This window comes from Hippocampus bargibanti, linkage group LG12 (assembly GCF_051943395.1).
Source record: "Hippocampus bargibanti isolate YZ-2025 linkage group LG12, ASM5194339v1, whole genome shotgun sequence".
Taxonomy (NCBI): Eukaryota; Metazoa; Chordata; class Actinopteri; order Syngnathiformes; family Syngnathidae; genus Hippocampus; species Hippocampus bargibanti.
Window position 1 is genome coordinate 4875025 of NC_142745.1, and position 16131 is coordinate 4891155.

The 16131-nt window shown below is 42.3% G+C and overlaps 2 protein-coding genes across 6 annotated transcripts in view; both read right to left on the reverse strand.

The window, feature by feature from the left end:
• Positions 1–580: 580 nt before the first annotated feature.
• On the reverse strand, positions 581–10721 carry LOC148890080 (myosin heavy chain, fast skeletal muscle-like). The gene is made up of 40 exons (XM_089010135.1): positions 10581–10721; positions 10166–10378; positions 9905–10048; positions 9664–9820; positions 9402–9429; positions 9196–9307; positions 9007–9099; positions 8857–8920; positions 8670–8768; positions 8483–8586; positions 8014–8152; positions 7805–7923; positions 7569–7718; positions 7320–7490; positions 6941–7247; positions 6774–6838; positions 6594–6681; positions 6390–6507; positions 6187–6310; positions 5979–6115; positions 5642–5897; positions 5324–5566; positions 5066–5242; positions 4847–4992; positions 4577–4667; positions 4102–4491; positions 3879–4005; positions 3672–3790; positions 3388–3584; positions 3122–3305; positions 2887–3052; positions 2555–2679; positions 2165–2473; positions 1878–2081; positions 1654–1779; positions 1409–1579; positions 1230–1334; positions 1037–1132; positions 825–956; positions 581–721 (listed from the first exon to the last, which is right to left on the reverse strand). Exons 2-40 carry the CDS (start codon positions 10364–10366, stop codon positions 701–703), a joined length of 5805 nt encoding a protein of 1934 aa, XP_088866261.1. The 5' UTR covers positions 10367–10378; positions 10581–10721; the 3' UTR covers positions 581–700.
• A 153-nt stretch (positions 10722–10874) lies between these two features.
• LOC148890081 (uncharacterized) overlaps positions 10875–16131 on the reverse strand; it is a 36151-nt gene continuing 30894 nt past the window's right edge. For 2 of the 5 annotated variants that reach the window (XR_016116616.1, XM_089010145.1), the window contains 2 exons: positions 15338–15395; positions 13496–14741 (listed from right to left, as the gene is read on the reverse strand). Coding sequence is in view for 2 of the 5 variants with exons in the window: in XM_089010145.1 (XP_088866271.1) it covers positions 14649–14741; positions 15338–15395 (151 nt within the window). In the remaining 3 variants the exon portion in view is untranslated. The other 3 variants (XM_089010144.1, XR_016116615.1, XR_016116617.1) reach the window with 3 other exon arrangements.

A 16131-nucleotide genomic window follows, 5' to 3' on the forward strand; every position in this document is an offset into this window, starting at 1 on the left:
AGAAAAATGACAGTGCCGCTGCTCACCAGCAGAAAAAAAACTTATCCTGTGTCTGTTAAGTGTCCTTGAGAGTTTTGAATGGAGTTTATAAATAAAATGTAATATTATTAATTGTCGACAGAACACAGTACCATAAGATGACACGAAAGTACATACTGTACTCCTCTTCTAGTCGATCGGGCTTTTGCCTTGACACCAGATGGCCCCCAAGCTTTATTTTTCTATGCGATAAGGCTTCGTCGCCATCCTTTGGCATTTTAAGGGCACTCTGTGATTTTTTTGAAGCTACATCTGCTGTGCTCTCATTTCGAATAAATATATTTGGTTATATGACCGTAACATTATTTGACATTATCAAATTCAGTTTTATTTGTTGTAAAAAACGCCAGTTTTCATGTAAACAGGAATCCCTTTTTGCTTCATGTAGTAAACGCACATGTCAGAATTTGCGAGCGAATAAGAATAAGAGGGAGAAATATTGATGTATTTGATGATATCTGAAGTTGCGGTGTTGCGGTGATTCCTCTCGTTACTTGAACTTCTTTGTGGAAGTAAGCCTCAAAAAGTGCACAACACTGAGTGGGTGCTGCAAGATCTTTATTGACAGTCACAACATGTTCTTCTTGCCATGGTAGCATGAAGTGGCAACAAGAAAATCATATTATATGAAGACTCTTGCTGCCCCATGTTGATTTTCTGCTCACTCTTCAGCTTCGTGGATCTGCAATGACAGAGGTGTGCAGGAAAAAAAACAAGACAGTGGTCAGATGTTGAGATGTGCTCATGTTGGGCAGTTTGACCTGGAACAGATAATTTGTTATTACCTTAATAATTTCACGGCTTTTTGCCCTCAGTTTGTTGACCTGGGACTCAGCAATGTCGGCTCTCTCCTGAGCCTCCTCCATCTCATGCTGAACCTTCCTGTACCTGGTCAAGTGAGAGTTGGCCTGCTCCTCCTGAAACAAACCCCAAATTGGGTTATAAAGTTGCAAGATCAACCATAGAATCTGAGAAGAGAATAATCCGGAATTCTTACAGCCTCCTCTGACTGCCTCTTGTAGACCTTAACCTTCAGCTGGAGCTTGTCCACCAGATCCTGGAGTCTGTGCACATTCTTCTTGTCCTCCTCGGTCTATTGGAATGAACGATATTAATTTTAAAACCACCCGTTCCGCGGTCTCTCGGTCATTATAGTGACATTTGCTTCAGGTGATAATGTTTCGACCTACCTGATAGGTTAGCTCTTTAACTCTTCTCTCGTATTTGCGTACACCCTTGATAGCCTCAGCACCGCGCCTTTGCTCAGCATCAACCTCACTCTCCAATTCACGAACCTTTTGGGCGAAGAGGTTCAGTCAATTTCTCGCAATGGGATGAGAAACTGTTTTGTTCTTTGGGGGCAACCTACCCGAGCTTCCAGTTTCTGGAGCTGCTTCTTGCCACCTTTGAGGGCCAGGCTCTCAGCCTCATCCAGGCGGTGCTGCAGGTCTTTGACTGTCACCTCCAGATTCTTCTTCATCCTCTCCAAATGAGAGCTGGTGTCCTGCTCCTTCTTCAGCTCCTCCGCCATCATGGCAGCCTACACCACAAACAACCACGAGCTCAACAACAACTTTTACGCCAAGGTGAATAACAGCGTGCATGAAAACTCACATCAGTGATGGCCTTTTTGGCCTTTTCATCGGCATTTCTTGATTCCTGCACAGCATCCTCCACTTCGCCCTGAATTTGCACAAGATCAGCCTCCAGCTTCTTCTTGGTGTTGATCAGGCTGGTGTTCTGAATGTAGAGTTTAAATTGCATTTAGAGTCGGTTTCCAGTTATTTTACATTGTCTAGTACGGTTTCAATGTTGGTTTGTATGTCTGACATCTTTACCTGAGAGTGCAGCAGTGTCACACGCTCACTGGCATCAACCAGCTCAGCTTCAGCCACTTTGCGGCTTCGGTCCGTCTGCTCCAGAGCAACTCGGAGCTCCTCGATTTCAGCCAGCATCAGGTTGTTCCTGCGCTCCACCATGGCAACCTGCTCTCTCATTTCTTCCTGACCTCTTAATGCCTCATCAAGGTGCAGTTGAGCATCCTAAGTGAATGTTGAAGAAAACAGGTTCAGTCTTGGTTTAACAGGAACACGTCCTTCGTCATCTATGAATAAAATGTATGGACCTTCAGTTGTCCCTGGACATTCCTCAGCTGTTTCTGGGCTTCAGATGCCTGGCGATTGGCGTGACTGAGCTGAATTTCCATCTCATTCAGGTCTCCCTCCATCTTCTTTTTCAGTCTCAGGGCATCGTTCCTGCTCCTGACTTCAGCATCCAAAGCGGTCTGCATTGACTCGATCACACGCTGACTGTTCCTCTTGATTTGGTCCATCTCCTCATCCTTCTCCGCAAGCTTTCGGTCGATCTCGCCCTTGACTTGGGTCAGTTCGAGTTGGATGCGAAGAATCTTGGACTCCTCATGCTCGAGTGTTGCCTTGACAATCAAACAAAGCTTTGTTTTGTATTGTTCCTATTTTTATGGGGACAATATACATCTGATTTCGTTGAACCATACCTCTGCCTCTTCAAGAGAGGCCTGCAGTTCACACTTCTCTGTCTCCACAATCTTTTTGCTTTTCTCAAGTTCGTGAATGATTTTTCCAGTCTGACCAATTTGTTCCGTCAGGTCTGAGATCTCCTCTGTAATAAAGCACCACAACAGAATACATAAAAACATTCCATTCTACTTGTTGAGATTCCTGTTAAAATGTCTCCTCATAGTGATCGTACTAAAATCATTGATTACGATTATTCTCTGTGGGTGTAGGAAAGTGGCGACTCAAGGTTCTGTCAGAGTGCCATGTCCAGGAAGTACTCTAATAATGTGAGAAGCAGATTCAGGCTCACGTTGGAGGTTCTTGTTCTCCCTCTTGAGGGTCTCCAGATGATCCAGAGCTTCTTCATATGAATTCTTCATCTTGAACATTTCAGTGCTGAGAGAGCGGGCCTCCTTCTGAGCTCCCTCCAGTTCGGCCTGGCTCTCTTCAAATTTCTGCTTCCACTCGGCAAGAATCTAAAAGGTTCAAAAGACCACGTTGATGAATCACTCACTTGGACGCCATCAATTATCATCTCAACGGACCTTGTCAAAGTTCCTCTGCTTCTTATCGAGGGCAGCAGCCAGAGAGTTGGCTCTCTCTACATCAATCATCAGATCTTCCACTTCGCAATGAAGTCTCTGTTTGGTCTTCTCGAGTGAGGCACATTTTGCGTTCACTGCCTCGATGGACTCCTCGGCGTCCTGGAGACGCTGGGCAAGCTTTTTCCTGTTTCAAACGTTTCATGGAAAACATCATGAGAATGAAACGTTCCTTACGTGAAAGGCGCGGTGGGGTGGTCATGACTTACTTGGCCTCCTCCAGTTCCTCAGTGCGCTGAATGGCATCGGTTTCATATTTGGTTCTCCACTGAGCTACCTCACTGTTAGCCTTGGACAAAGCCCTCTGGAGCTCTGCCTTGGCCTCCAGTTCCTCCTCATACTGCTCTCGGAGAAGGTCGCAGTCGTGACGGGAGGACTGAACGGCATGGGCCAGAGCGTTCTTGGACTTTTGAAAAAAGACATTTTTATTTAGGTTGGAAACCGAAGAACGTAAAGAGGAGCGTAAAGGCGTCGGTCAAAAACGATCCCGTACTTTAATTTCCTCCTCAACGTGTCTTTTGAGCTCTTCAATCTGCTGGATGCTAGCCTGCTTGCTCCTCGTCAGCTGAGAGACCAGGGCCTCTTTCTCCTCCAGCTGGCGACTGACTTCACCTAGGAGGAGAAAAAAAAGCTTTTTGTCAACTCGACATCCTTGAAGCTGACATTAGCATGGGAAAATAGAAATGGAGTCATCTCTCACCATGTTCTGTCTGCAGTCTTGCTCGATGCAAACCAACATCATTGAGCTGTCTCACATGTTCGTCATTTTTTGACTTGAGCTCGCTCAGTTGATCTTCAAGTGAACGGCACATTTTCTCCAGATTAATCTGAAATGAAATATTACAGGAAATGTGAGAAATTGACAAATTCTTGACAAATTAAAATCACAGGTGTCTATGTCGGATGTTAACCGAGTGGTTCACCTTTGATTTGGAGACATTCTCCATGTTGCTGCTGAGGTCGTCAATCTCCATCTTGTATTCACTCTTCTCCTTCTCCAGCTTCTGTTTGATGCGCTGAAGGTTATCAATCTGCTCCCCGAGCTCGGCCACACTGTCGGCCTGCTTCTTGCGGAGAGCCGCGGCGGTGGCCTCGTGCTGCAGGGTGGACTCTTCCAGGTCGCGGCGGAGTCTCTGGAACTCGGCCTCGCGCTTCTTGTTCATCTCGATCTGGACTGAGGTGGCCCCACCGGCCTCTTCGAGTCGCTCGCTGATCTCCTCAAGTTCCCTAGAGAGATCAGATCTCTGCTTCTCCACCTTGGCGCGAGCGGCCCTCTCGGCTTCGATCTCCTCCTCCAGCTCCTCAATACGGGCCTTTTATTCAAAATCACAAAGCGTCACACTGAAGTCAGGGGCGGTTTGCCACCACAATGGTGAATTATGTATTCTATTCACCAACCTGAAGTTCTTTGATCTTCTTTTGATGCTGAACACTGAGGGCTTGTTCATCCTCAATCTTGCTAAGAAGCTGGCTTGATTCAAAGTCCTTCCTATAAAAATAAAAATGCAATTTCATCCATTTTTAAAATCTAGATTTCGGTAAAGGACAGGAGCAACTGCATACCTGTATTTAAAAAGCTTTGTCATCTTCACAATTATTGGTATTTTAGTTTTACATAATCTAAAATTAAATTTTATTAGCCAATGGGATGTGATTTATTTCCCTTACTTCTTGAGTTTTTCATCAGACTGCTGCTTATCATTTTCCAGATCCATGATGGTCTCGTGGGACAACTTCAGATCTCCTTCCAGCTTCCTCTTGGAGCGCTCAAGATCCATGCGGAGCTTCTTTTCTTGCTCCAGGGATCCTTCGAGCTGTTTTTGAAGATGATTATCGTCATTATTGTTCATTTTTTGTTTTATTGTGAGTCAATTTCTTTTAACCCACATCATCCACTTGCTGCTCCAGCTTGGTCTTGGCCTTTGTCAGAGTGTTGACTTTGTCTTCCTCTGCCTGAAGGTCATCCAGGGTTTGCTGATGGGCCTCTTGGAGGGCTTTCTTCTCTTTGCTCAACTTGGCAATGGACTCATCCAGAGTGGCCATCTCCTCAGTCAGATTTTTGACCTGCACAATTTCATGTTGAATTGAAATGAATTCCATGTTCTGGAATGAATTGCCAAGGGCAGAAGATTGCAAAGAGCAAACCTTGTTCTCTGTGGCATGCTTCTCCTTCTCAACTTTAGCCAGGGTAAGCTCCAAGTCATCGATGTCTTTCTTCAACTCTGAGCACTCGTCCTCCAGCTTCCTCTTCTTGGCTGTGAGTTCAGCGTTCACCTCTTCCTCGTCCTCCAGCCTCTCAGAAGCCTCTTTGACCTTTGCCTCAAGCTGGATCTTGGCTTTGATGAGCCCCTCGCACCTTTCCTCTGCGTCAGCAAGGGTTTCGCCATCCTGGAGTCACAATGACATACATTTTCCCCACAACCATTCATTTTGAAGCAAATTACAAAAACGGGTTTAACATACAGACTGAATCTGGAGCTGCAAGTCGTTCTTCTCCTGCATGAGGGAAACCATCTTCTCCTCCAGTTCCTTCTTCTTGGCCAAGGCCTTGGAGAGCTCCTCTTTGGTTTTCTCAAAGTCCTCTTTCATGTGTGCCATCTCCTTTTCGGCTTCGGCACTCTTCAGCATAGGCTTGATCTTGAAGTAGAGCTTCATCCATGGCCAGTGTTTGACATTGGTGAATGAGCGGATGTTGTATTGGATGGAGTAGATGGCCTCTCTGGGAACAGCAAGAAAACACAAATCAGTGGTTGGATTTTATCTCTGGAATAAAGCCATCCATTATTAAACCATATTGTACCTCCTCTCCATCATCTTCACAAACTCCTTCCTCATGACGTAACCTCTGCAGAGAGCCTGTGTCATGGTCACCAGGATAGCAAGTTTTTCATCTCGCATCTCCTCAAGTGTACCCAGCAGACCGGCTTTGAAGAACACCTGGAAGACAGCCGTGACGCAATCATGGAGGTGTCTGGCCACTTCACTTTCAGACCAGATTCAGAAATTACCTTGGTGTGTCCAAATTTGTACTGAGTCTGGTCAACATCAATGGAGCTCAAGAGTTTCTCTGAAGCTTTTTTGTTGTCGATGAATTGTCCATCGGGAATCACGCTGGCGTTCAAAACTTTGTATCTGGGTCAAAGGAAGTTGATGGTTATTACTGGGAATGGATGAAGCACGTGAATGCGTTCGGATATGAATTTTTGCTTACCTCTGCTTAAAGTCACCATAGAGGATTCTGCTGGGGAATCCCTTTCTGCAAATTCTGATACCTTCCAGCACACCATTACATCTCAGCTGATGGATGACCAGGTGGTTCTCCATCAAACCTAGCAAAATGAATTCAGCTCAATTAATATTTGGGGTGTTTTTGAACGGCCGTCTGAATGTAATTGCTATGTTTGAGACGATGTACCTGGAGTCTTGCTTTCATTTGGAATCAAACAACGCACGAAATGAGGGTGGGTGCTTCTTAAGTTGGTCATCAGCTTGCCCAAATTTTCCTGAAATGTGAAATAAGTCGTTGTCAGGCACAAATAGTAGAAGATGTAGAATTTCTAATATTTATTTGCGGGGGTGGAAGGGCAACACTTACTCTGAAAAGAGCTGACACAGTCTGGAAAGAACCACCCTTCTTCTTGCCCTTTTTGGGACCGGCATCTGCAGGAATAGGAGCATGACATAGGTTTTTATTCCGCCCAATTTCTAAATGGTAAAACCTCACAAACGAAACACTGACAGTTTGATGACATTGGACTTTACCTTCAGCGCCGGCGTGACTGGCATAGAGGTGAGACAAAAGCTTCACAGAAGACTTCTGGTAGAGCTGAACGACAGAGTCGTTCAAGGGGTCCTTGTTCTTGTCCAGCCAGCCATTGACGTTGTAGTCGACAGTGCCGGCGTAGTGGACGAGGGCGAAGTGGGCCTCGGCTTTGCCTTTGGTGGGCTTTGGCTTCTGGAAGGGGGCGCTCTTGCCAATATGCTGGTCGTACAGTTTGTTCTTGAAGGTTACATCTGAAGCCTTGGGGAACATGCACTCCTCTTCAAGGATGGAGAAGATGCCCATTGGCTGCAATGACATTGGTCGATGTGTGTTATATCAACTTATCTATTTCAAAGAGAAGATGTTTTTCTTGTCTACCTTCTCAATAAGCTCAATGCAGGCGGCCAAGTCCATGCCAAAGTCAATGAACTCCCACTCGATTCCTTCTTTCTTGTACTCTTCTTGCTCCAGGACGAACATGTGGTGGTTGAAAAACTGTTGCAGTTTCTCATTGGTGAAGTTGATGCAGAGCTGCTCCAAGCTGTTGAACTAAAAAGGAGAAAATGTGTAAGGTTTTGGTTCTTCTCTTCGAAGTGAGTTGTAGAACTTATCTGGTTGTGAACTTACATCAAAGATTTCAAATCCAGCAATATCCAAGACACCAATGAAGAAGCTTCTGGGCTGCTTTGTGTCCAGCATCTCATTGATTCTGACCACCATCCACAAGAACATTTTTTCGTAGACAGATTTGCTCAGGGCTGCGACCGAATTGTTAACCTTGAATGATAAAAGGAAAGAGTATGGATATATGTTGTCATTTGAATGTGTCATGTAATTTGTATTATTTTATTTTCCTCTTATACCTGAGGCACAGTCTGGCCCTTTGTCACATATTCATTCCCGACTTTCACTCTGGGGAAGCACAGAGCTTTGAGCAAGTCAGCAGAGTTCAGACCCATGAGGTAGGCGATTTTATCTGCCACTGAAAGGAAAGAACAATAATATTTCAAAAAAATGGGAAAAGAAACAGCTCGACAATTTGCTTTTGAGCGGCTGGAACTATATTTCCTACCCTCAGTGCCATCGGGCTCAGCCTGCTCCTCCCTTTGCTTCTGCTTGAACTTCATGTTGCCGTGGTGCATGACGGCACCGGTGAGTTTGTACATTGCTGCCTTCTCATCTCCGGTGAATCCCAAGATGTCAATGGCAGTCTTGAGAGAAATCACGTACAATTTGGAATCAAACGTTTGACATATTTATATATGGGTCATTTGCATTCGAGCTCACTCAGTTTATAATGTACGGACTATAAAACGCACCAGATTATAAGGTGCACCATCAATGAATTACATTTTTTTTCATATATATAAGGCACATTTTTATTATAAGGCGCATAGTCATGTTTTGAAAAAATTAAAGGCTTTAAATTAGCCTTTTTAGAGCGGAAAATACGGTACACTTGGGAATTCTCTAGTGATTGAAATTGTCGATTGTTAAAACCGCACAAACACCCAAACAAATGCCTGAAGTGGGACCCTTACATCGGTTGCGATGAATTCTTCAACGTCATTGATACTCTTGACGCTGATTTCACCTTGACTGACCATTGGGTAGTCATAAGGATTTGTGGTGATCAGGAGTGACTCTGCAAGAAGCACACACACGTTAGTGCATGCAGGAATAGATTCAACGGCAGTAAAGTTATCCATATCATCCACTGATACGTACCCAGAAGGTCGGGTTTGTGGCCTGTCATGAGCTGATAGAAGATGTGGTAGCTCCTCTCAGCTGACAGCTGGAAGGTCACACGAGACTTCTCCAGCAGGTCTGTAAAGATTTATGTTGAAAAGGAAAGTTATTCCTAGCAGCACATGAAGTTGACACAGCAGAAGTAGTTTTCAATCATGTCGCTTACATGTTTCAATATCTGCTGAAGCCAGCTTGCCGGTGGATCCGAAATGAATCCTGATGAATTTACCCTACGGGGAAAGCATGTGGTATTTTCTATGGGTAGATATATTTTTTCCATGTAAGCATATTCAGAAAAGAGCAGAAAAAAACTCACAAATCGTGATGAATTGTCATTCCTCACGGTCTTGGCATTACCATAGGCTTCCAGCAAAGGGTTAGCCGCAATGATTTGATCTTCGAGTGAGCCCTAGAGATGAAATGACATTTAGCGGTCACCCACAAAACATCCAGAGACTGCTTTTGGGTGTTATGTTTCAATGGAAATGGATTCGTCAGTCATCACCTGCATTTTGCCAGAAACTTGCTCTTGCTTCTTCCCACCAGCCACTGCGATTGTCGCAAAGTACTGAATGACACGTTTGGTGTTCACAGTCTTTCCCGCACCAGATTCTCCACTGGGTTACAAAATGGATTCAAAGGCATTTCATTAAGAAAAAAAAAGGTCAAGGGCAGAACACGTCGCTGCCATCCAAATAAATGGACACTTACGTAATCAGGATGGACTGGTTTTCCTTATCTGGAAAGATATTAAAAAAATTGAAAAAGGTTTGTTTACAACAGTTTATAGCGCTTCTGTGATGGACTCTTCAAGTTAGTTTTTCCAGTTTGTTTGTTTGTTTTGACAATCTACTGCTGTGAAGAGTAGTGTTCAGTGTTATTAAGTAAACCGCACTAAGCATGGCCAAAATTAACAATGTAAACACTCTACGATCACTCAACAATCCAAAAGAACAATTTTTTTCCAAAATACCTTGGAGCATGAACTGATAGGCATTGTCGGAGATGGAGAAGATGTGGGGTGGAGCCTCAATCCTCTTTTTGCCTCTGTATCCCGCCACGACAGCTGCGTCGTACACTGGGAGCCACTTGTAGGGGTTGACAGTGACGCAGAACAACCCAGAATATGTCTAAAAAAAAAAGGAATACGCTCAAAAAATGCTGAATGTGGATCAACAATTTGGATGGAATGTCACTTTTGGAACGTCACATACGTAGATCATCCATGCTGCGTAACGCTCTTTGAGGTTATACAGCACAGAAGGCTCGCTGAGGTGGGTCATCATGGCCATGTCCTCAATTTTGTCAAACTTGGGTGGATTCATGGCAAAGATGTCATCATCTTTCACAGTGAGACTCTGTCACAGAGGAAGAAAAGAAAACAAACAAAAAACAAAAACGCATGAATAATTATATAAATATGGGGAAATGAAGACTATACATTTTTTTTCCCTGGGAGTCAACCTTCTGTTTACCTTTCCACCCTTGATTTCTACCGTGGCTTTGCCTCCCTCCTTTTTCACCAGTTTTCCCTTCACGTACATCTCGGTAGGTTCGGTCACAAAGTAGGCCGTTTTGGCATCAAACGGCGTATTTTGAGCTTCAATACGCTCACGTTCTGGCTTGCGGAGGAAAGCCGCCGCCTTGCCAAAACATTCCATGTCCTGGTCGCCCATGATGACCTTTTACTACAAGCAACGAAACACAAATAATCAACCATTTTGGACAACAAAGTAGTGAGATTGGTCAGATGTTTCAAAATTCTGTTATTCAAGGAATCTTGTACTCAAACATAACATTCGCCCGATATTGTGAAATGTATCTTGACGGTCATATGACTGTGTTACTGGTAATCAGATTATTATGATAATTTGTACTTTGTTGGTTTACCTTTGAGGACACCACCACGTATGAAGAAATTCTGGGAGGCTTCAGAGCAGACTGTCAAAATAAAAGGAAAACGAGTGAGGCTCACAAAGCCCTTGATAATATTCATATTTACATTATATATGTTCTTTTCAAAAAGAGAATCATTTATTGCCATATATTTTATCATATTTATTCTTCCTCACTTAACAGAATTATTTACTGGAGACAAACGGCGACTGGAGGTTTTACCAACTTCATGTAAGATAATGACTGTAGGTGTAGCTTAGCTTTTGAGCAACCTACCTTCGATGGACGTCTGTCATGAGTGGATTCTTACGCTGCCTTTTATACTGTAGGACAGGATGCAATCACATGCACCTTGCTCTATTTGGTCATGTTGCTTGGCATGTGACTTGAGAAGTCGTTCTTGCATCTTGCTGCCGTACGAAATATTTATATATCTTCCTTGTAGTATCCATGACAGGTTCTTCTGAAGAGGGGAAACTAGTGATAATATTCAAGAAGAAGAAGAAGGATGGACTCTGTGGTTAATTCTATTGCTTTGTCAAGAATGGTTTGCACTTGTGTCCTGTTAAGATCAGGCAATTGTTTTAGAATGAATTTTATTTGTTATTTTTAAATTTTTTTGCAAATGCAACATGATTGGTGAAAACTGCTGACTCTGCAACTCTACTGCACGAATACAGAGTGTGTGTAGCTTCTGCTTAAGGTTAAATGAGCAGGTGCAGACAAGCCATAGGTGTGACTGATAGTTCTGTCTAATGCTCTCTGACCGGCAGTGGTCTCTCGGTATGCTTCGGAGGAGGTATAAAATATCACCCATATACTGTTTCAGAAATTGTAAAAAAAAAATAAAAATCAGTGTCATTGAGCTTTGAAGAAAGGAGGTGGGGGGTTGCCAAGGGATTCATTCTCATGACAGTGCCAGCTGCTATTCTCGTTTCTTCCTCTTCAGGGGCATGCAAGGCGTTCACAGACAATCCCCAAATGTAGGTTGCTGAGTGACGCATTCCAATTGCGATTTCTTGCACAAGACTGTTTTAGGTGAGATTTTTGTCAGCAACAACATCATTTCTTTAAACAAAGCCGAGGTAAAGACGACGGGGGTCAAAGATGGTCCCACTCGGCCGACAAGTCATCCGACATGATTGTAAGGGGTGCGGAGACGCACTGGGGACTGCTGCCATTGGAAAAGGGATCGACTTACAGCAGTGAAAAACAAGAAGAAATTCTAAAGGGGTTACCCTGAAGATATACTGAGCTTCTGTCTTTAGTAAATATGTGACACATGACACCTACTCGGAAATCTTGCGTCTTATTAGGGCAAAACTCAAATATAGCACCAGGCTTGGTGTTGATGCTCAAGCCAATGTTGCATACCCAAGAGGCTTATTGTGTTTTTATGACCTTTTGATCTTCGCTTGACAGTTTCTTTATTTGTCAAGGAGCAACAACTGCGTTGAGGACAACCAACCAATGTGTCTGGTTAGAAATATTCCACTCTGACTGGGGCTCTTCATCATTTTGGGCGTGCGCTCCCGAGTTTTGTATGCTAAGTTGTAATTATGATTATTTTTTATGAATTAGTGTGCTTGTCTTCAGTGGGCCATCAGTGAGAACCGTATAAATATTTCTTTAAGAAAATTAGAAACATAACAGATAATCCAAATTTTGAACGCATTATTCATCTGATTTGGTTGAAGAGTATCTTGATTTAAGCAAGTGCGTCGCTAGATATAGACCGCCGGCGAAGATGTCCATCTTCTGGCGCCTCTCTTGGGATTAGTGTGTGAAAAGACGGGAGCTTAAGGGGTGAGGAGGGGCGCTCTTACTTGATACTTTGAAGACTGCTGCTTGATTTGGACGACAACTGGCTTCATAGGGAGACCAGCTTGTTTAAGATAACACAAATTGTCCTCGTGACACTTTGATCAAACAGGTCAGCCAATTGAATCAAACACCGCGTGATGATCACACTAAATAAATGGCTCTATTTGCTGTCAATCACCGACGATCCGTCTCAGGGATCTGTGCGCCTAAGACCTGTGGAGGGTGAGTGGCGTCTTTATAAACCCAACCGAGTGAGGGGCGTCAAATGATCCAAGTGCAAACATACTTCTAATGTTACCAGAGTCTGTTATCAAAATGCTGCGGCGCCATAGCATAGCACCTTAACACTTAGCGTGAGGGTGTGTAAGGCGCTCACACTTGCTACTGTAAGGAGGAGGATTTTTTTTTACGGATCCAACGTGATAATGTTTTTTAGGACTGTAATCCCATTACCATTTTGTGTTTTTGGTCTTAGAAAAAATTGCAGTCCGTCGGGCAATATCTGAGAGAATCACAGCAAGAAAAATAATTTGATTATGACAGCAATTCAATTTTATATGCATGCTATATCAGCCTTTATGAAAATGTATCAAGCTATCAGCTGTTTCTTTGCCTTTACTTTAAATGTAAGCGCTGTCTTAATGCTAACACATAATGGGAAATACAATCGTTGGCTTAAAATAACATAAACACTGCGGTATTTCACACTTAAGAGACGACGATTTAAACAATGGAGCAACACGTGTAGACAGATAATAGAACAATATAGTCTTTATCCTGAGCATAAAATGACTAATGTTCATGCATATAACAGCTGGGACCAGCTCTGTGTGCAGTTAATCGGTATTTCGCTATTATACCACAGCCAAATGTCCAAGGGGCACACGCCAAAAGGAGCAGCTCAATGTCTTTCGAAGTGAAGCAAAAAAATAAAAAAAAATATTGCAAAACAAAAGGCAGATTTCTTGACAGTCTCTTGAGTTTTGTTCTTACTTTACGTTGTTAAAGTCAATGCTTCTGAATTATTTGCTGTTCAGACCACCACGCCCTCCCCATGAGAAGAAGAACCCCCTGTGCCTTACAAACATACAAGATAACAGACAAAAAAAGAAACATGCCATGAACATTTTTCAGCCTGTCCCAGAAAAAGACTGCCTGAAAGCATAAATGAATGAATGAATGAATGAATGAATGAATACAGACGCTCCCCAAATTACGAACATTCGAGTTACGAACAAGGATACATTTGTACATTTTTGTAGTAACATATGTAGTATTCTCTGCAATTGTACATGTCCATATCTTTATTATCATAATAACAATAATACATTTACTTTATAAGCGTCTTTCAAAACTCTCAATGTCACTTTACAGTCACAGTATAGGTTTTTCTGCCGGTGAGCAGCGGCAGCCACACGCGCCAGCGTTTACTCAACCCGGAAGTAACTCAAATAGATAGAAAGCTAGCTAGCTAGCCAATCGATAGCCAATAGATACCTAGCTAGATAGGCAGCCAGCTAGATAGTCATATATGTTATCAAATGTTTATTTTTCAGTAAAAACCAATACAGACAAGCCTTAACCATACATTCCATAAAAAATATAGCACTGAAGCAACTTACGAACACAAATACACCAACAAATAAATAGACAACAAACAAATAAATAAATACCTTGCCACTTACTGTTGTGGATGTAAAATTAGACTATATTCTTGGATCGCAAAAATAAAATTTAAAAAGGCCTCCTCCTGCTCTCTTTGAACAGTTTTGAGTACATTATTACAACGTCCTCTTTTTCCATCTAATATTTTTTAACGTTTATTTGTAATTTTCAGGGGTGGGGTACCAGATTAATGGCATTTTAATTAATTTCAAAGGGGAAAGATAATGGATATGGTCATTTAATAATTAAACCCATATCTCAAGGCTTGCAGTACTACTTAAGTACTGAAAGCACCAGGTGTCCCTGAAGTGTCAGGGGTTCTATTTTTAGGAAATTGTGTACTATGAATACCTTTTCACAACGTCAATACAATCAATGATTCGTTTATTATGCAAATACAAACTATATTATGAACCCTTTTATGTAGCTTGTAACCTTATAACACGGGGCGGCTGTCCACTGTAGTAACCCTGAAAGGGTTAAATTACTGTAGGTTCTATGAGAGTTTCTGTCAATAACTCACAGTTGGGATTTTGTTGCTTTCTTTCATTTTTTTTCTCGCTTAATTTCAAACTAGATTGTTCTTTCCACTTTTTTTCTTTCCCTTGTGCTTTTCACTGCAAGCAGCAGCAGCTTGTAAAGTTCATGATGAACTCTGCAGATGCCCTGTGGGATGTGCACACATTATGCGCTGTCGTAAAAATGTCCACTATGACAAATGGTAACATCAGACATGGTCCTCCTATAGTCATGACGCTTTTTGTGTGTGGGCTGATATTTTGTTGTACCTAATCAATTGAAAAGCATGCATTTTGTGTGGTTTTGCTGTCCAGCTTTTTGTTATTGTAATTAAACAAGATGGTCACAACATTTTAATTGTCCTTTGATTTTTAACTGTCTCACCATTTACATCCTTCCGCGGATAAATCGTTTTTCAGCAAAAACGTTCAAATATTTTTACTGACATGACAGGTAAAGTAATAATGCTGAACATAAAATAGAGGGAAATCCTGCAAAAAAACACATGCAGCGAAATCCATTTAATTTCACTTTACATCTTTTTCCTCATTGCCATTGGCCATTAATCAAGAAATATTGGTTGAATTCCATACACAAAAATATAGAATTTAGCATTTTATTGAGAAAAAAAAATCTCCACAAACTGGACAACAGTCAACATGTTGCTCACAGAATCACTCTTTGAACTTCTCAATCAAAACTGCAGATTGTGGTCCATCACCGATGGACTAACGGCAACTTACCTCGCTTGACGTCTTGCATCTTCCCCAACCAACTGCAGAAGCCGATGCTCGTCTCATGCTGATCGACACCAAGAGACAAAGAAAACATTGCTAATTTTACATACTTTTAAAATCACTGATAAAAATCTACCCGTGAAGATGCTCGGACCGAGACGCAATCTGGATAACCCGAACCAAGAATAGGAAGCTTCACAGACTGGACACTTTTCCCTTGGGGTCTGCGTTGCTGAAATAGAGCTGGCGTGTAATTATCAGAAGCCTTCAATGAATTTATGAACAATTGGAAGAGTAACCTCTTGGGCATTTGTGAATTGTGGACGCTATTTGCGTTAAATCCCAGTAAGATCGTATAGAAAATCCACACATCTAGAATATCAAATTTTATTGCAACCTAATCTCTCCAGATGGGAATATTTGTGCAGTCGTTTTGGTGTCATCTTCCTTTGGGGGAGAAAGCACAACAGCATCGTGTACCATAATGGGATCTTAAATTAGCTCCAACCAAGCTTTTGGCCGCTTTACGCGGGAGGTGGGGGGCTCTGAAACAATGTCACTGCCAAATGTCTGTTAGATGAGATAGCGCTTCAATTCTGTGGTCACAATGAACAATGCAATGTGAACAATGGAAATCCTCTGTTATCAACACTTAACGATTACAAGCAACACTGTAACATTTTCTTTGCATTTACACTGAAATACCTCCAAAATTCCATAAAAGAATTAAATGAGTTTGACAAAAATATTTTTTAGAAAAAAATGTTCATACTGTTGCACATTTTTTGTTTTATGTTTAT